This window comes from Panicum virgatum, chromosome 4N (genome assembly GCF_016808335.1).
Source record: "Panicum virgatum strain AP13 chromosome 4N, P.virgatum_v5, whole genome shotgun sequence".
NCBI lineage: Eukaryota > Viridiplantae > Streptophyta > Magnoliopsida > Poales > Poaceae > Panicum > Panicum virgatum.
In genome coordinates, this window is record NC_053148.1 from 43863476 (window position 1) to 43890239 (window position 26764).

Below are 26764 nucleotides of genomic sequence, written 5' to 3' on the forward strand. Positions count from 1 at the left end.
AAAAATCAGAGAGGTACTACTTGCTACCCGATGAAGATGAACCACATCGTATTTGCAAGAACAAGAACTACATTCCTAGGATCATGTTTTTGTGTGTTGTTGCTCGGCCAAGATTTAGAGATGGAGTATGTGTGTTTGATGGCAAAATAGGTTGTTTTCCACTTGTTACTATTGAGCATGCTATTAGAGACAGTCCTTATCGGCTGTGTGGTGAGGAAGTAATCAAGCCAATCCAATCAATCACAAGGGATATCATAAGGGATTTCATGATAAATAAGGTGTTGCCGGCAATTAGAGCAAAGTGGCCAAGAGAAGATATGCACAAGCTAATATTCATACAACAAGATAATGCTCCTACTCATTTGAAAAGTGGATGATCCTCAGTTTTGTGAGTGTGCTAAGCAAGATGGCTTTGACATTCGGCTTATATGTCAACCGGCCAATTCTCCAGATTTTAACGTTCTAGATTTGGGTTTCTTTCGAGCTATCCAAGCGATTCAGTACAAGAAAAATGTTAAGACATTGAAAGAACTAATTCCAGCAGTGCATGAGGTAAAAAGATCTAATTCCATTTGATTGTTTCAATACAGTAAAGAGAGTAAGACATAGAAAGATCTAATTTCTTCAACACTTGTTTTGTAGGCATTCTTGGAGTACAGTCCATGGAAATCAAACAGGATATTTGTAACATTACAAACTGTGTTGAAGGAAGCAATGAAAGTTAAATGTTGCAACAATATAAAGATTCCTCACTTGCAGAAGCAAAGACTAGAGAGGGAAGATTGGCTGCCATTGCAAATCCCTTGTGAAGCTTCATTGCTAGCTGAATCCATAAGTAGTCTCCCTGCAAATTAGAAGATGTAAATTAGTTTATGCAAATTAGAAGATTGCTAGCCGAATGCTTACTGTTCAAATGCATGTACCTTACTGTTTGCTTGCTTCATCTTTGCTTGCTTCACCTTCTTTGTTAGCCTTTGCACTTTTTTTTGCTTGATTCATCTCGTCCAACTTCTGATCAACTTGTTCAGGGAGAATGATGGTGTTACCCTCCAATTAAAGTTCCTCCACAACAGGAATGTAGAAATTACAATCAAAATTTTCCATGCCATCGAGAACTTGTGTGACGAGGTCGTAATCTTCATGAAAAAGGCCACAACGGGCCACAACGTAAGCTGAGAAAGAAATTTTGTATGTATGGATTATTAAATAAAATTTATTTACAATTTTTTTATAGATGTGTATAACTTTTCGCGACAAATCTAATAATGGTAATTAATTAATAATGTGCTATATTAGTGCTACAGTAACTCTTTTTTAATCACACGGTCAAAGGTCTCGTTAAAAAAACTCGACCCGCCGGGATAAGACCTCCCCGAAGACATTGTGATTAAGATAGAAGACAATCTCTCACATAGGTTGAGAAAATCCCCGAATCCCCACTCCATGCAAAGAAAATCCCCGAAGGCATTAGACTTGTGCTTTGAAATGGAGCGGGCGAGAAGATTTTTTTCAACACACAGATAAACTGCTCCACCTCCGACCAACAATGAAGATTCGACCCGCCGGTGTAAGATCTCTCCAAAGGCTTTGTGATTAAGATAGAAGACAATCTCTCACGTAGGTCGAGAAAATCCCGGAATCCCCACTCCATGCAAAGAAAATCCCCAAAGTCACATGTGCTTTGAAATGGAGCGGGCGAGAAGATTTTTTTCAACACGCAGATAAACTGCTCCACCTCCGGCCAATAATAAAGATTTTTTTCAACACGCACATAAACTGCTCCACCTCCGGCCAACAATTCTGCGCCCTTGGGGACTCGAGCTGCGACCAGCAGGGTGCCGAGAGCACCGCTAGACCAACTGGGGTAGCAGCCGCTGGCGTGATTAGATTCTTCAGAGTTCATAGCGCAGTGATTTTGAAGTTAATTTTGTAAACTATTTTTATTTAATATTTTTAATCAACGGTCAAAATATTTTTTTAGGATGTTTTTGAATGAAACCAAACGATCCCGTTATACCGCGCCCGGCTGCCGAGATCCGGCAGCTAGCCGTGCTGACCTGGCCGCATGTGTGCTTGTGTGGCGGCACGCTCACGACTCTTGCCGTAGATCCTGTTTGTTTTCATCAATTTTTTTAACTCCGATCACATAAAAAAAATCTTACCATTTAGGAATATCAAATAAAATTTATTTATAAAACTTTTTTGACAGATGAATGCTAATTTGCGAGACGAATCTAATGAGCCTAATTAATCCATATTTTCTACAGTTGTGCTACAGTAATCATCCGCTAATTACGAATTAATATACCTCATTAGATTCGTCTCGCAATTTAGCCCCAATATTCTGCAGTTAATTTTATAATAAAATTTTATTTAATATTAATAAATATCAAAATTTTCTTAAATGTGACATAGTGCTCTTGCAACCAAACAACCCCGTAGTCTCGCTCGCGGCCCCCGAGACGGGAGAGCTAGACCACGCTACCATCGGCATCTTCTCCTGGCTGCCATCGTCGGATTCCGCATCATTCCCTTGGCCCCCTCGTACAAAGAAGGCACCAGCCGCAACCCCCGACCCCGCGCACTAGCTTAGCTAAGCCAACCTCCGGGTCCTCTTGACCTCCCAAGCCTGCGAGCTGGAGACATCCCGGCGCCGGCGCGATGAGCTCCGGCGGCTGCTCGACCTGCCTCGAGGTCATATTCGCCGTCGTCCTCCCGCCGCTTGGCGTCTTCTTCCGCTACGGCTGCTGCAGCGTAAGCATCTATCTCTTCGCCTCCGCACACGATGGCTTGCCGGCTTGGTGAGAAATGGCGGAGACATCACGAGTGCCCAGCTGCTTAATTAATTAACATCCAAGTTCCAATTCTGTTGCCTGTTTCTGCAGCCGGAGTTCTTCATCTCCCTCGCGCTGACGGTACTGGGCTACGTCCCCGGCATCGTCTACTCCCTCTACGTCATCCTCCGGACGCCGCCGGAGCCGACGGGCATCGACGGGGAGCGGCCGTACGACATGCTCGCCTGACGGAGGCCTGCACTGTACATCACCATCCAGCACATAGGGCCCCTGCACAGCACACACTATTGTAGTTTTGCTGTACTTTTCGTCGCCGTTCGTGATGAGCTGTAGGTAGCAGGTAGTTGGTTCAGGACATTCCTGGCTGTATTTTTCTGCGTCCATGTTCTTCCAGTACGATTGTTTGGATGGTCTCTGTAATTGGTTGTCCGATTGACGATTCTAGTATTCTTTGGGGGTTTATGAATGTATTGTCAGTAAGGGAGAGATGGCAGTTCATCTGTCCATATATGAAGCAGTTGCTAATTGGTACAGTAACTGATACTCTGATAAGATGCATATATGTAATCATGTACAAATCTTAAATCTTATAATGTAGTTTGGGGGTCTGAATTGTGGTTTCTTTGGTTCTGTTCAGGAGCTGAGTTGCCTTTACAAGATCAGACTTCTGAGTTCTAGCCAATTCACGGTTCTAAAGGCTTGAGTTCTAACTTCTAACCATCAGTTTCTAAATACTTCATGAAATTTGGATGTGAATTAATTTTTTTTCTCGAATACGCGCGCAGCGTATCATTTTATTAAGACGAAGAAAAAATTGATACAGTGTTCGGTTACAACCCAAATGGAACAGACTCCAAATGGACACAAGCCGGCGAGCCAGCTGAGGATGTGAATCAATTAGATTGTCCCAAATATCATATATTAAAATTGTTCTAAAAACATCAGGTTTTAAAAAAACGGATGTCGTACCTTACAAACTATGGAGGAAGTATAAATCAAACCGTAGTCAATTATTGGCCTATGATAACCTCTGCTTTGGAGATGAGATTTGGTATCTTTGTGCAGAAACTTCAAGAATTTTATATTGTGATCAACTGGTTTACTTCTGGACTTAAAGTGCCTGATCAGAAGAGTTGAGTAATATATCTTTCTGCTGAATTATGTGCTTGAAAAGAGAAACTGATTAACCCAAACTGAAGGCAACACTCTGCAAACATATTGCCTCAGGCAGTATCAGATCTGTTCAATGTTAGATCCAGCAGCAGCAGCAGGCTACACTAGCAGGTGCAGCAAGCCAATTTGCTCATGTACGTACATGTTTGCGGGTTGCTGCAGGTGCAGAGTTACCGACCAATCCCAGTTTCTGATTCAGGATGCAGGACGGGAGTTGTCAAGGCTAGTACAAACGAGCCGAAAAATACAAAGAACTGAAGAAGGCTATGCGCAGGGCTTTTGTGGAGTCCCGGGTAACTCAGTGACATGTGCAGTAGTTAGCCCAATCATACGGTTGAAGTTGATGGAACAAGCACCTCCCAATACCCGTGTGCTACTCCAACTCCAAGTAGTTGGGGGGATGAAGCTCTGTATCCGAGTAGTTGTCACGACGCTGGCTTCATACTTTTGAGAGTAATGCTTTGGTTAAACGCTAGTTGAACAGTCTTTGCTGTCAGCGACACTTTGTCTGCCTAGAACATCAAGTGGTCATGCTAATGCTAATGCTACTATTTCAGAAAGTCAATGCAGAAGCTTAACCAGCGCTCAGAGTTTTGCCAGTAACATGTAAATGCAAGGCGTACAAAATTCAGAAAACTCGGCATCTTCAGAGCAACCACACGTTCAGCAATGCGAGCGTGCATGTTCTCCTTTGGCAAAATAGACGTTTTAGTCCCCTAACTTTGATTTGAGGGTTAAGTACATCCTCAACTTTCAAATAGATCAATATAGTCTCTCGACTTTTATTTTTGGATCAAACTTATCATTATGTTGATATTATACTCCATAATAATATAAATTTTGTGCAAAAAATCTTCTTTGCCCTTAGCTCCTTCCCCTTCTAGATTCATTTAAGAGCTGAACATCACAAAGTGTTTAATTTGGAGAATATCATTTTATTTACGCATGCATCATATTGTATTGCAGACTCATGGGAATAAAATTAAAGCTACTTTTTGCATAACTATGTACTACCACCATATAAAAATGTAGCGGAAAGTTTAGTGAACAGTGACACTAAATTAAGGAGGGGAAATATAAACTAGGGATAAAAAGGACTTTTTACATTTATCTCATATTATTATGGAATACGATATCAGTATAAGTATGAGTTTGACCTAAAAATAAAAATTGAGGGACTATATTGACCAATTTAAAATTTGAGGGACGAACTTGACCCTCAAGATAAAATTGAGGGACCAAAATGCCTATTCTGCATTCTTCTTTTGTCTCAAATTTAGATTGGATTTCGTACAGGGACGGAGCCAGCGTGGAGGTGCGAGGGAGGCGCCCTTCCTGCCCCAACAACTCCATGGAAATTTAAAGAGGGAGGAAGTAGGGAGAGGAAAAGAAAAAAGAGAGATAAAAGAGGAAAGTGAGGCTAGAGGAAGGAGAAAAGAGATGAACCCAACTTCCAATTTCCAGCACGCTACAATATAAAATAACAAACGCCACCCAACTTGAGGAGTTTGTATCGTTATGGATTCGAATTCAGGGAGTGGTCTAAATTCAGAGATTGAGGACTCCATCACTTGGAAATGGACACCAGATGGCATCTATTCGGCGCGGTCAGCATATCGGGCTCAGTTTATCGGATCATTTAGGAACTTCAAAACGGAGCTCATCTAGCGCGCGAGGACTGAAAACAAGTGCAAAGTGTTTGCCTGGGTTCTTATCCAAGATAAAGTCCTAACAACTGACAATCTTGCGCGTCAGAGTTGTCCGCATCAAGCCTCTTGTGCTCTCTGCAATGGACCTATGGAGACTGGTAAACACCTTTGTTTACTTTGCCCTTTTGCCCAGGCAGTCTGGAGCCAGGTCCTTTTTTGGGAGAGCTGGTCTCTCCCCCAACAGACCAATTCGGCAAATTTTGATTGCATCATTGGTTGGTGGGAGGAAGCAGTAAAGACTGTGCACAAGAATCAACGCCGTGGTTTCAACGGTTTGGTGATATACACTATGTGGAATTTGTGGAAAGAGCGGAACCGGCGTATTTTTGACAACAAACTCCAATCAGTGCAGCAGGTGGCGGAAAGAGTAAGGAGGATCTTGTGCTTTACAAGAGGGCTTTTAGTAACACACGTTAGTTTCGGACTCTTCGGCTGTAGCATTGGGGGTGTTTCATGTGTTTTTTCGGGGTTGTTCCTATTCCTCGGTTCGCGGCTAGGCCACCGATCGTTGTATATATAAACCTCTTTTCTTTCCTTCTTAATTAAAAGACAGAGCTCCTGCCATCCTGTTTAAAAAAACCCCAATCTCCAATTTCTAGATCCGCCACTGATTTACTCGTTGCCTTAATCTAATCGTCGAACATATACACGACTAGAGTGTAAGCTAAACTTGTTAAACAAGAGCTTGTCATCTATGGGGCCCGGACGGGCGCCAGGCGCCAGCTCGTTGACACGGAGTCTCATCTCACCGTCCGATGCGACCCTGCGAAGGCGATCCAACGGCCGCGGTCTGCGGAGACGGTCTCCTACCTCCGATATTTCCCCTTCCCCTTATCGCCACTAAATCTGACAATGGGCAGGCATTCGCACCAAACCCGCTCCAAACCAGACGTGCATGTGCTCATTAATTAACCCACTCCGGTCCACTCGTTCATTTATAGAAGCCAAACCAGTCCAAACTATAACTTTCGTCGCACCGAACCAAACCAAACCAAATAAAATATCTGCAGGCTCAACCCATTAAAACCCATTTCCCAACCCACCAGCCCATCCGGAACAACTCAGAAAGGAGTTAGGATCCATGAGAAGTCACTGGGGAACACTGAATACTCTGTCTGCAGGTCGTTCTGTTGCTGGGGAGTCCACACGACATGAACACCCTGCAACGCTGCAACACAGCCCCAGATTAGGAACTGGATAAACAGAGAGGTTTGATGCTGCATTGAAATACTCTCTGTCTGTTCGTACCTGAATTTCTCCTGCGGGAATGGAGTAGAGCTTTCCCAGGTACTGCTTCAAGATATGCGGGAATGGAGCCCTCACCCTCCTCGACCCCGCACTGGCCCGCGAGACACAGCAAGCAATTCCACTCCCGCGCTCCCCCATCCCCGCCGCACCAACCGCCGAAGATCACCCCGCGAGCCTCCGACCCCCATCCCCCCACCCCGAACCGACGCGGGAGGCGGGAGACGAAATCCTCGCCTGCGGGCGCCGCACGGAGGGACTGATTGACGGGGCGGAGTCAGCCGCAGGAGGTACGCGGCCACGCGGGGGGCGGCAGCGGCGGAGCCTGGTCGCCGCCGCGCGCCGGGCCGGGTGGAGAGGAGGGGCCGGGTCGGACCTGGACTCGGGAGGAGGCGCAGGTGGGATTTGGTCGATGGAAGCAGCCAGCAGCCTGAACCGTGGCTTGGGGACTCTAGGTTGCAACTGTGGGGTTCAGCCCATTAGCAAACCGAAACAAGCAGCCTAAAATCAAACCAAATTGAACTATTCCAAATAATAGCTTGAACCAAACCAGCCCACCAGCTTGCTCAGCCTGTTTTCATCCAAATTAAATTGGCCCAACAAGAAAACCAAACCATGCAAACTGCTTCCACCCAAACCATTGTCAGCTTTAATCGCCACCGCCCTCCTCGCTCGTCGTCTCCGGCTCCCCCAAGGTTCTGCCGAAGTTTCTCTCCTCCTCCTCCGCCCCCTCCTACTCACCCACTCCCCTTTCCCTCCACCCACCACCCACACACCCACAATCCAATCCGACTACCCGAGGTCGCCATTGGAACCGGAGCCCGAGGCAGGACGCTAGGCGCGCATGCCGCTCCTCCTCTACCCGTTCTACGCGTGCGTGCCGCCGCCGCGGGCGCTGCTCCGCCGCCTCTCGCCGCCGCCGCCCATGGCGGCCGTCGCGCCGCCGCCGCCCGCCGTGAGGATACTCTCCTCGGTGGGCGCGCTCGACCTCCCGCCGCTCCCGCCCCCCGCCACCGACGACTTCCACTGGCTCGACCTCTTCGCGTTCCTCAACTCCCCCGCCGACACCTACCACCAGATCCCCCCGCGGGGCGGGGAGGAGGGGGAGCTGGAGGCCGGGCTGGAGCTCGAGCTGGAGCTGGAGCTGGAGAGGCACGCCGAGGTGGAGAGGCAGCGGGAGCGGGCGCGGAAGGCGCAGCACCGGCGGCAGCGGCAGCGGCAGGTGAAGGCGGAGACGGAGGCCTGGGCGCGGGCCGCCGAGGAGTACCGCGAGATCGAGCGGGAGATGCTCGACCGCAGGCTCGCGCCCGCGCTGCCCTACGTCAAGTCGCTCTTCGTCGGATGGTTCGAGCCCCTGCGCGACGCCATCGCCAGGGACCAGGACGTGCAGCGGCGGAAGCGGGTCAAGCACGTCTACGCCAAGTACCTGCTCCTGCTCCCCGCCGACAAGGTCGCAGTCATCGTCATGCACAAGATGATGGGCCTGCTCATGTCCAGCAAGGACGGCACCGGCAGCGTCCGCGTCGTCCAGGCCGCGCACTGCATCGGCGAGGCTGTTGAGCGCGAGGTGAGTCAGCTTGTTTACTGCTATATTTAGGAGACTGGGAGGAGTGGGAGCAATACTAGACCATGTTGATGACTCGTGAGCCACTCATAGACATCAATGTGGCACTTGCGATTGTCTGCCACATTTTCTTTGATTGATGATCTGTGCCTTAGAGAATTTGACAGTATACCCTTGCAGTGTTTATTGGTGATGGGGCAGGATTCCATCTGGTAGTGTTTTTGATTTGATAAATCAAACAAGAGGGTTAATCAAGCTTGGATAGCTAATTGTAGGTAGAGGAACTTATGAAAGCATTATGCAAGTAACATGTGTAACCTAAACGAAAATGTGCAATTATATAATCTCAGAACTGTGCTGTGAGCCTGTGATGCAGCAATGATCTGAATTTTAACCTATCTTATCCACCAAAACATGCATACGCGCTCTGCAGTCTGTACTCTGTAATTTGATCACTGAGTGAGGATGGCAATTTGGCCTACTTGACATTGTGTGCGATAGCTAGCGTATGCGTATATGTGTCTGTGCATGAAAAAGCTTAGTAGAGTTAAAAGTTTGGAACTATTAAAGTGTGATTTAGAATCTGTCTTCTTGTAGAATGTGCACTAGAGTTTAGCTTCCGTACTTTTGGTAAAGTACTGAAGTTTGACCACATCATTTGGAGTAACTTAATACTGTTTTTGGTTTCTTGCTTTTCCATTCATGTCCTGTAGTGGAAATTTATTTGGCAGTCCACTGAGAGCTGGTGTTTTTCCCTTTCTTTCTTTACACACAGTTCAAAGTCCAGACATTCTTTCAGAAAAGTAGAAAGAAGAAAGATCAAGGTGGAAATGATCCAGCATTGGAGAAAGAGCAAGCAAAATGCCGGAAACATGTTAAGAGTTTAGTTAGGAGGCGGAAGTTGAGTGACGCGCAGAAGCTGGTTCAGCAGGAGTTGGAATTGGAGGAATGGGGCACAGAAGCCCAAGTGAAGGTTTGTTTTCTGCATGGTGCACACAGAAACACAAGCTTTTCAATCATATTCTAAGATTCTAATACTTATTTCATGTATACAGTTGGGAACTCGTCTGATTGAATTATTACTGGATTCAGCATTTGTGCAATCGCCAGCTGATCAAACACCAGATAGCTCTCCAGATATTCGACCTGCATTTAAGCATGTACTACGACAGCCTATAATAGAAAATGGGTAGGGGCGCTGTGATTCTTTACAATTGTGCTGCATAGGTTGTACTAGCATGACTTGTTCCATCAACATCATCTGCTTGCTTAGGCATGTATTTATGGATGTATGATGATTCTTCCGTGACATTTCTCTTCAACATGCAGGAGACTAAAGATGAAACATTGGGTGATAGAGTGTGACCATCTTGTGCATGAGGGGTTCGAAAGCACTGTAAGTTTATTTTTGCATTACCAGCCATGTCAGTTTTTCTGATCCCAAATAGATTTTTTGGTCATGACAATAAAAGATTTATTGGAAAACAATTCTGTTCAGCTCGCTTTTTCTGTGGGCTTAATGTTGTCTCAAACTTTAAAATGTGGAGACGGCACTACAAATTTCCTTTTTCTGCTTGACTATTGTTTTGTTTGAATGTGATGGTTATTTGAATTTGAATTTCTTGCAGGCTAGACATGTTGATATACCCTACCTTCCTATGCTGGTACCTCCAAAAAAATGGAAGGGGTATGTTGGTGTTCATGTTTTGGACCTTTCCAGCAATTTCTTATCACATGAAACAATTCATGATTGGATTCATTCTAGAACTTACTCTATCTTGTTGCTAGTGATTTGAATAATGCCAACTATATTTTGTTGCAGTTATGATAAAGGTGGCCACCTTTTTCTTCCCTCTTACATTATGCGTACACATGGTGTGAAGGACCAAAAGGATGCCATTAAGAGTGTTCCTAGGAAACAGCTGCGAAAAGTATTTGAGGTTTGCTGACCACCCATCTATGTCAGAACCTGAATTTATGTTTCTTAATGTTGTTGTCCTTGTGATTGATACTTCACATGGGCTCCTTGTTGCTCTACTGAGTATTAGCCTGAGGATAGCAGGCGCAGTGAACCATGATAGTTATATAAATCTTTACCAAATTATATTTGTTTCGTTCAAAAGCTAAAATCATTTTCCCAGGGCTAAAAATACACACCATGCTTCACGTGCAGCCCCGGCCCTGAGGGGGGGGGGGGGGGCGAGCGGGGCGACCGCCCCGGGCCCCCGAATCAATGGGGCCCCGCTGTCCCGTGGCTGCGTAGAGTATACAGGTATGAGGTAGAGCCGGAGCGAACAACGTCGTGCACTCGTGCACCCGCCAGCGGCATGCGCATCTCCTCGCCTCTGCCTCCGCGATCCCTGAGTGTCCGTAAATGTCGCGCTGTCTCAATCCTCATCTCCCTCAACCCGAGTTCCAAGATATAGGTTAGAGGCGGCCTGCTCCTTGCGCTGGCATCACGATTGTATTGACCGATGTCGATTTCTGGAGACAGCAGACCAGCACAGCACGGCAGCAAGAAAGACAGCGGAATTTTTATTTTTATTTTCCCTAAACCCTGTTAACCCTCTCGAGCAGTAGATTGATATTTTATATTTGATTTATAGATGACGATCAATCAATATTCCGCGTTCATTGCAGTGGTAGCTGATAAACGATAATTGATTGATGTTGGTGAAGGATTGATGACATAGAATTTTAGAGTTTTAGGGGCTGTTTGGTTGTCTCCCACAGTTCGCCACAGCCACAGCCCTCACGCCATGCTACAGTACCGCCACGCTACAGTCAACAGCAGAAGGTGTGGCTGGCTGTGGCGGGCAAAACGTGAGCCACACCTTGTGGCACGGACGAGTGTGGCGTGGCCAGGTGTGGCCACCAACCAAATAGCCTAGGTGTGGCCACCAACCAAATAGCCTCCTAATCCAGTAATTAGTAATATTTGTCTAATTATTTTTGTCTACTTTCTCTCCTCCTAAAGAACAATTTCGGGCCAGTGCTTCAGTGAAAATATTTATGTGTGCTTGTAATTTTCATGAACAACAACTTATTACTATTACTATTATTATTATTAGTAGTAGTAGTAAAGGGCCCCGGTGCTTTAGTTTCGCCCCGCCACCCCGGGCCCCAGAATTATCAGGACCGGGCCTGTTCACGTGATTATATCCCTTGCCTTGGACCATTACATGTAATGCCTGCTTAATTTCTGGTGAATGAGTCAGATATCAACCCTAAAGTATTAGCATGTTGTCAGGCATTAGATATCCTCGGAAGTACTAAATGGAGGGTCAATCGTAGAGTTCATGATGTTGTTGAGACTATCTGGAGTCGAGGTGGAGGCATTGCAGGGCTGGTTGACAAGACAAATGTGAGTGATTGCATTTGATTAGCATTTGAGGGCTGGTTTTCTTTCCCAGTCTGTTCATATTCTCCTCCATGCCCCCTTTTGAATCTTCTTTCTATTTATTCTCTTTTGTTTATAGATTCCTCTACCTGAACGACCGGAATCGGAGGACCCAGATGAAGTTCAGAAATGGAAATGGAGTTTAAAGAAGGCAAAGAAAACAAACCGTGAACTGCATGCTGAGCGATGTGATACTGAACTTAAACTCTCGGTACTCAATATAAATAATCACCAGTCATACTTCTTGAGATACTGGTGGTGTAATACAAATGCTGGAGCTATATTTATTCTTTTCTCTCTTTTTTTTTTGTAAACAGGTTGCTCGTAAAATGAGAGAAGAGGATGGATTTTATTACCCTCACAATTTAGATTTCCGTGGTCGTGCATACCCTATGCATCCACATTTGAGTCACCTAGGCTCAGATCTATGCCGAGGTGTTCTAGAGTATGCTGAAGGGCGGCCACTAGGAAAGTCTGGATTGTGCTGGTTGAAGATACATTTGGCTAACAAGTATGGTGGAGGTGTCGAAAAGCTTTCTCATGAGGGCAAGCTAGAATTTGTGGAGAACCAACTGCTTGATATATTTGATTCAGCAGCAAATCCTGTTGATGGAAACTGCTGGTGGATTAATGCTGAGGATCCTTTTCAGTGTTTAGCAGCATGCATGGATCTTTCTGATGCCTTAAAAAGTTCATCACCTTACCGTGCAGTCTCTCACCTGCCTATTCATCAGGTATTGGTTTGTGCTGTATATCCTTGGACTATTCCTGTGCTTCATTGAGAACGGTCATGATTTTGGGATTAATTATTCACTTATGATGTAGATAAATAGAAGGGTACCCTAGTTAGGGGTGGTAATGGGCCATGGTCCTAGTGGTCTCTTCACAATCCAAGTTGGCCCTTATATATTTTTAGCTCAAAATTGTAAAAGATTAGAGCCAGGCCCTTAGATAATCGAAGTCAAATTTTAAGGCCCTTTACCACCCCTAACCCTAGTTTGTTAATATAGTTAAATGTCATATGCATACTTGGCGATCACTGATATGCTTCTTGTTTCAGAGACAGTTGCTTTATATCATTAGCATATGACATTTCCAACTTCTTTTTATGTTGATAGTATCGTTAATCAGTTGGAGCACACTACTATAGGGGCATTTGATGATGCTCCGAGCATTCTGCATAGTCTACATTTCCATGAACTTGCTAACTGTTGGCTACTTTTGTTTCCTTATCAGGACGGTTCATGCAATGGTTTACAACACTATGCCGCTCTTGGGAGGGACTACGTAAGTGTTGTGCTCTGTTGCACTTTCTGTGTTTCATTAAGCCTTTAGCCTTTTTACCCACCTCATGATGTGGTTAGGGTAGAATTAGCACTTGGTGCTTATCTGTTGTCATATGGTCTGATTACCCTTTTTACAGTTTTTTTGACAATCGCAGGAATCTTCTGTTATCTTTAACAAATTCTTGAATATAGTTAATAGTCTGATTTTCTGCATGCATTTTTCAAGTGAGGACTAAGTTTGTGAAGCTTATTATCATCCTCTGGTTTATAAGCATGTTGATGCCCTTGAAATCCTCATATGTACATGGTTGATGCTGTCGATATGCTTGAGCCAGCCTTGAATGTGTCAAACCATTTGCCAATTACGACCATATCTTAGTTATTACTATCTGCAAGTAATCAATAGAGAACACTTTCTGGATTGTTCGTTTGAAACGTCAACTTACAGAGCTCATTGCTTGTTATTTCATGAACTTCTAGACTGCAATTACCCAGATATACACTTCGAATAATTTATTGCTAACACTAATTTATGCACCGCTATAGATGGGCGCGGTTGCTGTAAACCTTGTTCCTGGAGAGAAGCCTGCAGATATCTACTCAGAAATAGCAGCTAGGTGGGTTTCTTCTTGCTAGTTCCCTTTTAAGCACTACAGTCCAGGATGGTTGCTTGTTAATTTTGCCTAGCTATTGGTTCTTGATGTCTTTTTTTTTTCGATAAGAGTTCTTCATGTCCTTTGGATGCTTACACGTTGATGAAGCAACAAAGTCTATTTGATCCATAGTTAATGTAGTTCAAAACTTCTTGCTTGCAACTTGTTTGCTCTTATTTCGGTTCTGTTTCAAATGTATTTAAATTACTATTTTTCATCTGTATTTTTAACTTAAACTCTTCTCCACATGTAAAAGTGAAACATCTTTTTTATCAGATATCCTTTGTTAAAATATAGGTTCTTCAAAATGCAAATCTTGTAAAATAAAGTAACCTCTGAATTAAATATTTAGCTTCTTAAAAGTGAACTTATGGTAAACTGAGTATTATTTCTATATACACAAAATTCAAGTAACTTACCTCTACTTGGTAAATTGCCAAAATAGAATGTCTCAGAAATCAAACTTGTCAGGTACTAGTGTATAGGATGATCAACTCTGTAGTTTATAGCATATAGATGATTGTATCATAAATAATTATCCTAGTGTTAGAATACTATTGAGGGTGTGGATTAATAACAGTTGTCAGCAAAATTGACTGAAGGGTACTGGATGTTGTACGTGAAGATTCGTTGAAGGATCCTGATACTAATCCAAATGCTTCATTAGCAAGAGTTTTAGTTGATCAGGTTAGCCCTCTCTCCAATCTTCCTCTATTTTTATAAAAGAAATATTCTTGAACACTCCATATCATCAAACAAACAGTTGAGGACTTGGGCATTGGTAGTTTACAGGTTGATAGGAAGCTTGTTAAGCAGACAGTCATGACATCAGTCTATGGTGTTACATACATTGGTGCTCGTCAGCAGATTACAAAGAGACTTCAAGAGAAAGGGCTGATCACAGATGACAAATTACTCTATGATGTATCCTGTTACACTACTAGGGTAAGCGATATACTAGTATCTATCATGTTCTGGTGTATTTGTGATTTCACATTGATTGCTTTAGGGAGATGAGGATATTCTGTGACTTTTGAATTTCTGATGAAGGTAACTTTGGATGCACTGGGTCAAATGTTCCAATCTGCTCGTGGTATAATGGCCTGGCTGGGTGATTGTGCAAAGGTATACCCCAACTCCCAGTTTTCCTCCTATGAAGTGATTCTATTTCAAACATCTAAAATGTGTTGACGTAGACATCCATTCTCACACTTGTACACTTGTGGCACTTTGCCCACCCTACATGTAATCATTTTTGGTATTTGGGGCATTGATTATTGCTTTCAATTCCTTATAGATGATTGCGTCAAAAAACCAACCAGTCAAGTGGACGAGTCCAGTTGGTCTTCCAGTTGTTCAGCCCTACAAGAAATATAAGAACTACATGGTCAGTTATCTATCTTCTTTTTCTTTGTTTGCACTAACTAGATTTTTGCAAAAGCATGATGCGTAACGTCTCCCTGAACCTTGATAATCTGAATGAAGATAATTTTACATATGTTGAGAAACAAATCTAGAAAAATAAACACATATATGATTTCTATGTGCTATTTTTTTGTATTTTATAAAATATTCCCTCCGTTCCAAATTGTAGGTTGTTCTGCAAATCTAGATACATAGTTTTTTCTATGCACCTAGATATACACTATGTCTATATACGTAGTAAAAACTATGTATCTAGATTTGCCAAAATGACCTACAATTTGGAACGGAGGGAGTAGAAACTATCATGTCTTATTCCTCTAGTACTTAGTTCCTGTGGCTGGGTGAAAGCTGTTTGGACCCTATGTTGGACTGGACACTTGTGGTAGCTAACGCTGGCACCAAGCATGCAACAGGATCACAATCACTAGTTCGCCACCCCCTTTTTATTGATGTATGAATTAATTATATTACTTTCTTTGAATATATACATACTTGGGAAAAGCTGAAACACAAATTCGTTCCATATCTTTGTAAGATCTTATGAACAACTTGATTAAATATTGCATGGTTTGATGTTAGTATAGTTTGACAAGGCTCAGATTCAGACACACTTGATTTAACTTCCTTTTTTTTGCCTTCAACCACAGCTACCCTTATAGTTAATACATTTTCGTTTTTTGAACACGATTTGCTTCACCTATCATACAGATACGAACTTCCTTGCAATGTCTGGCTTTACGGCGTGAGGGTGATGCGGTAAGATAAGTTATTTTTGTTAAACTTGTTTCTGTTTGTTTTCAGTTCTCTTAGCTAATTTAAATGCTATATTTTCAGATTGCAATCCAACGGCAAAAGGCAGCTTTTCCACCGAATTTTGTGCACTCCCTGGATAGTTCACATATGATGATGACAGCGATTGCTTGCAAGGAGGCTGGTCTTCATTTTGCAGGTTTGTTTCTTATTGACTTGAGAAACTGTTTTGTATTGCAAGGCACATATATTGAGCAGTATCATATCATGTGGCACGGGATTACGGGACAGATTTCCTGGAGAACTTATGAGAATTTAGAAGTGAGTGGGAGCATCATTCTTTTTTTTTTAGAAAAAGGATGGGAGCGTGATTCTTAAAACTGGTGAAACCGGTTTAGGCCCGAAATAATCTTGTCACCCCCATTTCAGATGGAATTATTTTTTTCCCCTTAATGCCTGTTAGATTTCTCCTAGCACAAAGTCTTGAAACTACAATCAAAATTGACCTGAAAAATGTGCAGAAGCTGCACCATCTTTTTAGGTGTAACTTTGGTTTTCAAAACCTGACAGCCCTGAAGCCTTTCACCATTAATTGTTTATTTGATGTTAGTCGGGTGGAGCTTGATTTCCAAAGGACCAATAGATGTCTTATCTTGAGTCTGTTTTGAATGCTGATCCGAGAGATCATTGCCTATTCTCATTTGTGTTGTGTGCATATGAATTTTGTCCGCAAACATCTCCTATGAGCTCATATGAAGCGGAAACAGGTTTGCATTTCCACATTCTGTGTTCAATTTGTTATTAATGCTGCTTTTTGTTAACTACTTTGTATGCAGGGGTGCATGACTCATTTTGGGTGCATGCATGTGATGTTGATCAAATGAATCAGATCTTGAGAGAACAATTTGTGGAGCTTTACAGCATGCCAATCCTTGAAAATGTATGCCATTGGAACTATCCTCTCCATAGAACCTTAAGTAATCTCTTCATTTTTCAACTGTAGCACTGATGAATATGTGTGTCTAATGTTTTGTTTTTTGCGGTTTGAATATGTTTACGATTCAGTTGCTGGAGGAGTTTCAGGAGTCATTTCCGACACTAGAATTCCCCCCCTGTCCGCCGCAAGGGAACTTCGATGTGAGAGAAGTTTTGACTTCGACATACTTCTTCAACTAGCACAACAGGGGAACCTCTGTACATGCAACATTCTTAAAGTTACGATGCTGTTGGACTAGCCTCCATATCGTTACACCGTTGCTATGCTGGAGCCAAGTATGAATTGTGATACAGAAACCACCTCATGGACTTTCTTTAGCATAAGAAGCTAGAGAACAGCAGCAACAATCTGGACCCCAGAGCAAGTCGAATGGTTCCAAGGAATCTGAGATGAACAAGACTCAAAGTAGTTTCTGCTGAAGTTTTTAGGTTGAGATGAACAAGACTCAAGTAGTTTCTGCTGAAGTTTTTAGGTTGATGCAGGATCTACTAGGATGTGTTCAGGCTTCAGGTCAGTCAGACAATCGCTGGCATCCATGACGAAGCATGTCACACTCTGCCCGGAAGCCACTGGTTCGAATACTTGACTGATAGAAATCCTGCTGAGCGTGCTGACCTCATTGATCATAGACAACAGTCGAACAATAAGTTCGCTGTATATACGTGTACCATCATCTTTTGTTGCCTTAGGGCATTATAGATGGTCGCATAATGTTGCGGCATCGCCCTGTAATAAAGTGTATAAAATGCAGTAGCCAAAGATAAATGTAATACGAGAATTGTAGTTGCTGTTAGCAGCAAGTTTTGTATTAGAGAAATACACTTGAAAAATAAGTGGGCTTGATCAGTTCATTGATATTGTCTCTTCTCTGTGATAACTGTGTACTTTTTTGGGGGGGTCCAGATAATTGTTTATATAGATTTACTAATCCTGTAAACTATGCCGAGGCGTTTGAACTTTGAAGCACCATTCCGGATGATCTTTTTCTTCTATATGGTAATCTCAGTATCATGTGATTCCTGCTGTTTGAGATCATGCCTGTAAATTGAATTTACTTTGCAAGTTCGGCGGCACTGCCTACCAGTAATGTCGGCGTAAAAAGTGATAACCATTCCACGCCATCTGTAACGCACATGCAACATCGCATTCCTACAAGATTGAGACACTTGGGTAGCAATTTTCAACTTTTCCATCTAAGGATCGAAGCAAAATTTCAAAAATCCCTTACATTTTCTGTGTCAACGTTCCATTAAATTTCGCTAATTAAGCATTTCCCGGAGCGATAGCCTCGAGGTCGGTTGAGCGCGCCGACTCGACCACCACGTAAGCAGTAAGCTTCAAGCAACCGCCTCACACCAAAGCTTTATATAGCTCTCCCCATTTCGCCCACATCATCCGCCCCGTTTGTCGGCACACAATCTCTTCCGTCTTCTCCCTTTTCCCCGATCAAAACCCAAGCCCGAACCCTAGCCGAAGGCCGATGGCGGCGGCGGCGGCTGCAGCGTGCCGGCGAGTCGTGTCGTACACTCTCCTTGGCCCTCCAGCGGAGAGCCTCCGCGCCGCGGCGAAGGCGGCCGCCCCCGCGACCGGCGACATGTTCCTGGATCTGCTCGACGCCAACTTCAACAAGGAGAACCTGCAGCCGGCGAAGGGGCTCACGGAGAACGCCTCGCCGACGTTCGTCACCTCGGGGGACCCCTGCCTCGACTTCTTCTTCCACGTCGTCCCCGGGACGCCGGCGTCGTCCGTCACCTCCCTCCTCGCCAGCGCGTGGTCCGCGGAGCCGGTCACCGCGCTCCGCCTCGCGTGCAACCTCCGCGGCGTGCGCGGCACGGGCAAGTCCGACCGCGAGGGCTTCTACGCCGCCGCGCTCTGGATGCACGGCTGCCACCCCGCCACGCTCGCCCTCAACGCGCGCCCCATCGCGGACTTCGGCTACCTCAAGGACCTCCCCGAGATCCTCCACCGCATCATCCACGGCGGCGTCTCGACGAGGACCCCCGGGAAGAAGGCCCGCCTCGCCGCCTCAGGAGGTGGCTTCGTCGCTCGCGGCGGGGCCGGCTTCCGGGGTGCCCGCGGCGGCCGCCGTCGCTTCCTCGGCTCCCGCCATGCGCGGTCGACTGGACGCACTGGGAAGAAGCCACGCCACTTAGGCACGAGGGAGGCGCGCGTCGCTGCCGCCAACGAGCGCGACCGGAAGATCGCGGCCGAGGCAGCCGTAGAGCGCAGGAAGAGGCGCGCGGAGGCCTCGGCCAGAGCCGTCGACAGGTACTCCCGTGACCCAACCTACCGGCAACTGCACGACTGCACGGCGGAACTGTTCGCCGACCTCCTCGCCGAGGACATGAAGAAGCTCGCCGACGGCAAGGTCAACAAGATCTCGCTCGCCGCGAAGTGGTGCCCGTCGGTGGACAGCTGCTACGACCGGTCCACGCTCATTTGCGAGGCCATCGCGCGCCGCCTCTTCCCCAAGGGCTCGTCCTCCGAGCTCCCCGAGGACCTGGAGGACGAGTACTATGCCTACCGCGTGCGCAAACTTCTCCACAAGGCGGCGCTCGTGCCTCTTCGTCGCGCCCTCGAGCTCCCCGAGATCTTCATCTCCGCGAACGCGTGGGGGGACGTTGTGTACCCGCGTGTGGCCTCCGTGGCCATGAACAACTACAAGGAATTCTTCCTCAAGCACGACGCCGAGCGCTTCGGACTATACCTCGCCGACGTGAAGACCGACAAGGTGAAAATCGCGGCGGGCACCCTTCTCCCCCACGAGATGCTGGAGTCGTTCGGCGACGAGGTCGCCGCGCTGCAGTGGGAGCGCATGGTCTCCGACGTTCGGGCGCTCGGCAAGCTCAACAACTGCATCCCTGTCTGCGATGTGTCGAGCAGCATGTCCGGCCTCCCCATGGACGTCTGCATCGCGCTCGGTCTCCTCATCTCCGAGCTCAGCGAAGAGCCGTGGCACCACCGTGTCATCACCTTCAGCGAACGGCCTGAGATACATCACATCACTGGCAATACCCTTTGGGAGAAATCAAACTTCATCCGTTATATGCACTGGGGTTATAACACCAATTTCCAGGCAGTGTTCGACAAGATCCTCAGCGTCGCCGTTGCCGGCAAGCTGCCCCCAGAGCGGATGGTGAAGAAGGTGTTCGTGTTCAGCGACATGGAGTTCGACAAGGCTTCGCCGAATCCTTGGGAGACAGACTACGAGGCGATCACAAGGAAGTTCACAGAGGCAGGGTACGGCGAGGCGATCCCGGAGATAGTGTTCTGGAACCTGCGCGACTCACGGTCCGTGCCGGTGACCTCGGAGCAGAAGGGGGTGGCGCTGGTGAGCGGCTACTCCAAGAACATGATTAAGCTGTTCCTTGACGGCGAGGAGGTCGTGCCAGACAAGATCCCGACGCCGAGGGAAGTCATGGATAAGGCCATCTCAGGGCCTGAGTACGAGAAGCTCGCCGTCTTCGATTGATCGGCTGAAACCTGAAGGGTTGCTAGTTTCTGGTTTGCGCTGTCCTAACAACTTGGTGCTGCCTCACTGGATGAACTGAAACCCCTGTTTTCTATCTTGTTTCGTGTCTTTTGTGTCAGTCCTACAATAAAATCGGAGAAAATGTGGACTGTTCGGGAATGGAATGAACTCTGTTTCTAGTTCATTTCGTGCTAATACTTATGTTCTCTATGTCAATTCGGATTTCAAGTAGTTTAGTCTGGTCTCCGTTTTGCTGCAAACTACCTAGCGAGCATTGTGTCTCTTCTTTTCCTCGTCTCTTGTCAGTATGCGTATTGTTCTTGCAATGTCTTCCTTCTGCCGTAATTACGATAGTTGCTTGCGCCTAATATTTCGTTGTTCTGCATTTTAAATTTGTTTTTGCAATGGAGTGTCAAAAGTGTTCTGGCATATGAATATAATTGTATATTTCTTATAAATTAATTAATTAAACATGTAAAGTTTGATAAATAAAGTATGACTGGTATTTCTGAACAGAGGTAGTATAGTGGTAGCATAATGTTTCAGAATCACACTATGATAAATGCGTATACTACAAAATCCATAGTGAAATACTGTATAAAAGAACCGTTTCTGAGAATTTGGAGCTAAACTCAAAATTAAGCTTCACAACATAAATGCGTATAACAAAAACTATTTTTATTATTTTTTGGTTAAAAAAATTACTTTTCAATGAAGAAGGATGCCGACCCCATTCTCGAGAGCTTAGTAACACCCCAAAACAGGCTTCATGGCATATACAAAAAGTTGTAACAAAAATATACTTTTTATATTTTTTTTGTCCTTTCCTACTAAGATGAAGGATGAGCACACAGCCACACCCACACCCACACACTAGAATAGACCGATGCACATGCATATACTCGCTCCATTACAAATTGTAGGTCATTTTAGCAAATTAAGATATATAGTTTCGGCTATGCACCTAAATATATAATGTCTAGATACATAGCAAAAACTATGTATCTAGTCTAGATTTGCCAAAACAACATAATTTGGAACGGAGGGGGTACTATCCTAGTGAGTTAATAACTCATAGGAGGATGTATATACAGTAGTTTAAACCTGGTTGGGGTATTTGTATTTTATTTTATAAACGTACACACTCGCACACAATACTCATCCATGAAAGTCTACGGGAGACCGGAACCTGTAAATCATGAGAGAGTGATAAACTCAACATAGGGTGCCTAACGGTTATATCACCTACCACTAAAATTTTAATGAAGCCCCTTATTACCAACTATGTAGAGCCAATATCAGCATAGCCTTAATGGACGCACTGAGTTATACTCCCTCCATCTCAAAAAGAATGCAACTCTTGCTGTTTCCTGATGAGTCAAATAATTTCAAGTTTGACTAAATTCATAAAAAATAGTATTAATATTTATATTAAAAAAATAAGTATAATTAGATTAATAATGTAATTTTTGAACTAAATTTATTTGATACAAATGTTAGTAATTTTTTGTGTAAATTTAATAAAAACTTGAAGTTGTTTGATTTCTCAGGATGTAAGAGTTGTATTCTTTTGGGGACGGAGGGAGTAAATGTCAATAGACCAGACAAGGAAAATTGTATTTGAGATTAAAAAAATGGTGCAAAGAACAATGAGAATGGAGATCAGTAATGAGCAGTGAACTTTGGAAGGGATGATAGCTGAGGAGGGAATGAAGGATATCTTGATTGTAAACCATCACCATGCGAACCATCCATTGATCGTTGGTTTTCATCAATGATGTTACCCGTTAGATCTTTGGTTATACTGGAGTTGTTGTTTGTGTAGCATTGCTCATAATAGGATGATAAGTTACATCCGAGGAGGAGAATTAGGAGTTGGTTCAATTTTCAGAAAGATAGAGCAATTCTTATATGAAGGAATGGTGGCATAACTAATAATCTAATTATTGTAAATAAGTAGTGCTAATTAGTGTTTTGATAATTTGCTAACTAGTGCATTCCATTCTACGAACTTGCTTGTTGATTGTGAAGTTCGCTGATGTTTCACTATTTTTCCAAGATATCATGTACCCACTTGTCCTAAATAGTTGACATTGTGATTTCGACCATAACATTTGACCATTCATCTTATTAAAAAAATTTAGAGTAATTATGCAAAATATAAGTCATGCTTAAAGTATTTTTCATGACGAAACAATCCAGACGCTCCCCCTCCCCCACCAACACACACCACCCCAAAAAAAGATATTTGCATATTTATTTTTATAGGATGATGAAGGTCAAATATCATGTCTACAAGTCAACAGTGACAAATATTTAGTAAGACTGGTCTTAGTGAAGAGTTTTATGGGTATTAATAATGCTACATCAGCAAAATTACTGACTTGACGAGTTCATTATGAGGAGAGAGAATAGAGTAGTTTCATCAAATGAGAGAGGAGTTTCGTCCTTGTAACACATAGTAAGCATAGTTACCAAGTCTCCAAGCTTAATATAGTACATTGAGACTGGTTTAACAAATCAAGAAGTACCTTATTTTTACATCTTATTCATCCGATTGATTGTTTTCCCCTTTTTATGTTTTAAAATTTATCATCGAGACTATCCAATACTAGGATAGTAACGTGCTAAGTATCAGGAGATTTGAATTCAATATTTGAAACGACTCAGCGTGAACTGAACTTGCCAGGAGCAGCCACTTGTGTCGTACTGCTGCAAAGCGATTGACACAACCATCAAACCTTGTGCAGGCGCAAGCAACGATGAATAATAGAACAACCCGTACTGCAACTCCACAAATATCGATGTAAAAATAGGTTGGCAATTTTCAAATTTGTGTTCAGTCAGAGCTCATCAATATAGCAAGCAAATCACATGCCCGGAATAATAGAGTCGGTTATAGCACCGACTTGGCAAATCACATGCCCGGAACATAGAGGCCGTGTATAGTTTGGTGCCTTGTAAACGCAAAAATTTTTTGCTACGGAATCTTGCTAATTTGAAGTACTAAATGAAGTCTATTTATAATTTTTTTTGCACAGATGGGTTGTAAATCGCGAGACGAATCTAATGATGATAATTAATCCATGATTAATCAATAATTAGCGGATGGTTACTGTAGCATCAATATTGCAAATCATGGATTAGGTAGGCTCATTAGATTCGTCTCGCGATTTACAGCCCATCCATACAAAAAATTTTGTAAATAGACTTCATTTAGTACTTCAAATTAGCAAAATTCTTTTGCAAAATTTTGCGTTTTTGCGTTTACGGAGTGGGAACAACAGCCCCAGAGTCGGTTATAGCACCCGACTTGGCTCTCAAGCCACCGCCAACCGCCTCCAACCCACCCTTTAAAATGAAGCCATCCCCTCTCGAAATGTACCAGTTCCCGATAAAAAAAAAATCATCCCCAAATCACGCGCATCGTTGTCGACCCAAGGAAAATCTCCCAAAACCCGTAGCCCAATCCCACCACCCAATGGCGTCGACGGCGGCGTGCCGGAAGGCCGTGTCCTACACCCTCCTCGGCCCACCGGCGGAGAGCCTCCGCACCGCTGCTGCGCGCGCGGCGGAGGCGGCCGCGGCCATGCCCACGACCGGCGACGCGTTCCTCGACCTGATGGACGCCAACTTCAACAAGCCGGCCCCGAAGCCGGCACCCGCGCCGATGAAGGCGTGCACGGAGAACAACTCGCCGACGTTCGTGTCCTCGGGGGACCCCTGCCTCGACTTCTTCTTCCACGTCGTCCCCGGGACGCCCGCCGCGTCCGTCGCCTCCCTCCTCGCCACCGCGTGGTGCGCGGAGCCGGCCACCGCGCTCCGCCTCGCGTGCAACCTCCGCGGCGTGCGCGGCACGGGCAAGTCCGACCGCGAGGGCTTCTACGCCGCCGCGCTCTGGATGCACGGCTGCCACCCCGCCACGCTCACCCTCAACGCGGGCCCCATCGCGGGGTTCGGCTACCTCAAGGACCTCCCCGAGATCCTCCACCGCATCATCCACGGCGGCGTCTCGACGAGGACCCCCGGGAAGAAGGCCCGCCTCGCCGCCCTGGGAGGCTTCGTCGTCTATCGCCGCGACGGCACCCGTCATTTCGTCCACCACAGCCGGGCGCACGCGCCGCGGCGCAAGGGGAACGCGCCACGCTGCGCCGAGACGAGGGAGGCGCGCATCGCTGCCGCCAACGAGCGCGACCAGGAGGCCTCGGCCGACGCGGCCGTCGAGCGCAGGAAGAAGCGCGCGGAGTACGCGGCGAGAGCTGTCGACTGGTACGCCCGTGACCCAAAATACCGGCGCCTGCACGACTCCACGGCGGACCTGTTCGCGAAGCTCCTTTGCGAGGACATGCGGAAGCTGGCCGACGGCAAGGTCAACGAGCTCTCCCTCTCCGCCAAGTGGTGCCCGTCGCTGGGCAGCTGCTACGACCGCTCGACGCTCATGTGCGAGGCCATCGCGCGCCGCCTCTTCCCCAGGGGCTCGGCGCCGGACCTCACCGAGGACTTGGAGGACGAGTACTACGCCTACCGCGTGCGCGAGCGGCTCCGCAAGGCGCTCGCGCCCTCAAGGTCCCCGAGATCTTCATCTCGGCGAACGCGTGGGGGGACGTGGTGTACAACCGCGTGGCCTCCGTGGCCATGAAGAATTACAAGGACCTCTTCCTCAAGCACGACAAGGTCCGCTTCGAGAGCTACCTCGCCGACGTCGAGTCCGGCAAGGCGAAGATCGCGGCCGGCGCCCTGCTCCCCCACGAGATCCTGGTGTCCATCGGCACCGACAGCGTGGCGGACCTGCAGTGGGAGCGCATGGTCGCCGACCTGCGGGCGCTCGGCAAGCTCAACAACTGCATCGCCGTGTGCGACGTGTCGGGCAGCATGGAAGGAGAGCCCATGGACGTCTGCGTCGCGCTCGGCCTCCTCATCTCCGAGCTCAGCGACGAGCCATGGCACCACCGGGTTATCACCTTCAGCTCGGTCCCTCAGCTGCATGTGATATCTGGATAAACTCTGCTGGAGAAGACCAACTTCATCCGTTGCATGGACTGGAACATGAACACCGACTTCCAGGCAGTGTTCGACAAGCTCCTCCACATCGCGGTCACCGGCAAGCTGCCCCCGGAGAAGATGGTGAGGAGGGTGTTCGTGTTCAGCGACATGGAGTTCGACGAGGCGTCGTCAAGGCCGTGGGAGACGGACTACGAGGCGATCACGAGGAAGTTCACAGAGGCCGGGTACGGCGCGGCGGTGCCGGAGATCGTGTTCTGGAACCTGAGGGACTCGGATTCCGTGCCGGTGACTGCGTCGCAGAAGGGCGTGGCGCTGGTGAGCGGCTTCTCCAAGAACATGGTGAAGCTTTTCCTCGACGGCGGCGGGATCGTGTCACCGAGGGGCATCATGGAGAAGGCCATCTCCGGGCCGGAGTACCAGGAGTTCGTCGTCTTTGATTGATCATCTGAAGGGTAGCTAGTGTTAGTTTGCTCTCTGAATTTTGCTGTCGTTCTATGAACTTGCTGCTATGCCACTGATCATGGTACAACATGTTCTGCATTTAGAACATGATATGCAATTAGTTGATGGATGCATTTCAGATTTCATTTGTGATTACAATGTGATTTTGTTGGGAGGAAATTCCGTCACTTACTGTATTTGGTAGGTACTACATCGTCAAAGTTTTCTGTGCTCACTATGCCAATTCAAAATTTCGGTCGATAATTTCTTCGGTCAGATCCCAGTTTTGGTGCTAGAGACAGAACTGCGGAAAGCATCTGTATTACCGGCTGTTAAATTTGTGCGGAACGTTTACGTTGCTGTGTTTTCTATGACAATTTGAAATAGCACTTGCTAATTGCTTTAATTTAATCAGACGTTTTAGTGTAAACTAGAAACAGAGCATCGTGCATTGCTGTGCTCTGCCCTGTTCTGAACTTCTGAGCTCGTTATCTCATCTAAGTTTTACCACTATAATTTTTCTGCAAAGATTACGCAATAATATTACTTTACGGGCCATGCCGACTAGTAAAATCCCTTTGATTAAACTGGTTAGCAAGTTATAAATTTATTTGAAGCTAAGAATCGAACGTGAATACTACTGTAATTGTCAATCGACAAACTCTGAATACCACACGAACCACATGTCCCAGGGGAACCAAAGACAGCTGATCTCAAAGTTGCGAACTGATGCACCGGGACATCACATGAACCTCAGAGTCGCGGTCGCCGGCAGGCCGCCACCGGAGCGGATGGTGAGGAAAGGAAGGCCTTCGTGTTCATCGACATCGAGTTCGACCATAGTGAATAG

The 26764-nt window shown here is 45.9% G+C and overlaps 3 protein-coding genes, 1 long non-coding RNA gene and 1 pseudogene across 4 annotated transcripts; 4 read left to right on the plus strand and 1 right to left on the minus strand.

The window, feature by feature from the left end:
• The first annotated feature begins 2471 nt into the window (after positions 1 to 2471).
• LOC120671400 (hydrophobic protein OSR8-like) lies at positions 2472 to 3416 on the plus strand. Its single transcript, XM_039951705.1, has 2 exons — positions 2472 to 2754; positions 2886 to 3416. Exons 1-2 carry the CDS (start codon positions 2662 to 2664, stop codon positions 3021 to 3023), a joined length of 231 nt encoding a protein of 76 aa, XP_039807639.1. The 5' UTR covers positions 2472 to 2661; the 3' UTR covers positions 3024 to 3416.
• Positions 3417 to 6656: 3240 nt separating this feature from the next.
• Positions 6657 to 7509, minus strand: LOC120671401. The gene is made up of 2 exons (XR_005673634.1): positions 6926 to 7509; positions 6657 to 6845 (listed from the first exon to the last, which is right to left on the minus strand). It is a non-coding gene; the product is annotated as an uncharacterized LOC120671401 (long non-coding RNA).
• Positions 7510 to 7590: 81 nt separating this feature from the next.
• On the plus strand, positions 7591 to 17854 carry LOC120671398 (DNA-directed RNA polymerase 3B, chloroplastic-like). The gene is made up of 19 exons (XM_039951702.1): positions 7591 to 8489; positions 9262 to 9459; positions 9542 to 9675; positions 9816 to 9882; positions 10115 to 10173; positions 10309 to 10426; positions 11737 to 11850; positions 11966 to 12097; positions 12204 to 12620; positions 13123 to 13173; positions 13719 to 13789; positions 14428 to 14512; positions 14618 to 14770; positions 14876 to 14950; positions 15123 to 15212; positions 15959 to 16006; positions 16085 to 16199; positions 16837 to 16940; positions 17066 to 17854. The coding sequence occupies exons 1-19, from the start codon at positions 7767 to 7769 to the stop codon at positions 17174 to 17176; spliced, it is 2865 nt and encodes a 954-aa protein (XP_039807636.1). The 5' UTR covers positions 7591 to 7766; the 3' UTR covers positions 17177 to 17854.
• A 547-nt stretch (positions 17855 to 18401) lies between these two features.
• LOC120671399 lies at positions 18402 to 20679 on the plus strand. The gene has a single exon (XM_039951704.1). The coding sequence runs from the start codon at positions 18478 to 18480 to the stop codon at positions 20467 to 20469; it is 1992 nt and encodes a 663-aa protein (XP_039807638.1). The 5' UTR covers positions 18402 to 18477; the 3' UTR covers positions 20470 to 20679.
• A 3271-nt stretch (positions 20680 to 23950) lies between these two features.
• Positions 23951 to 26094, plus strand: LOC120669440 (annotated as a pseudogene).
• The last annotated feature ends 670 nt before the right edge of the window (positions 26095 to 26764 follow it).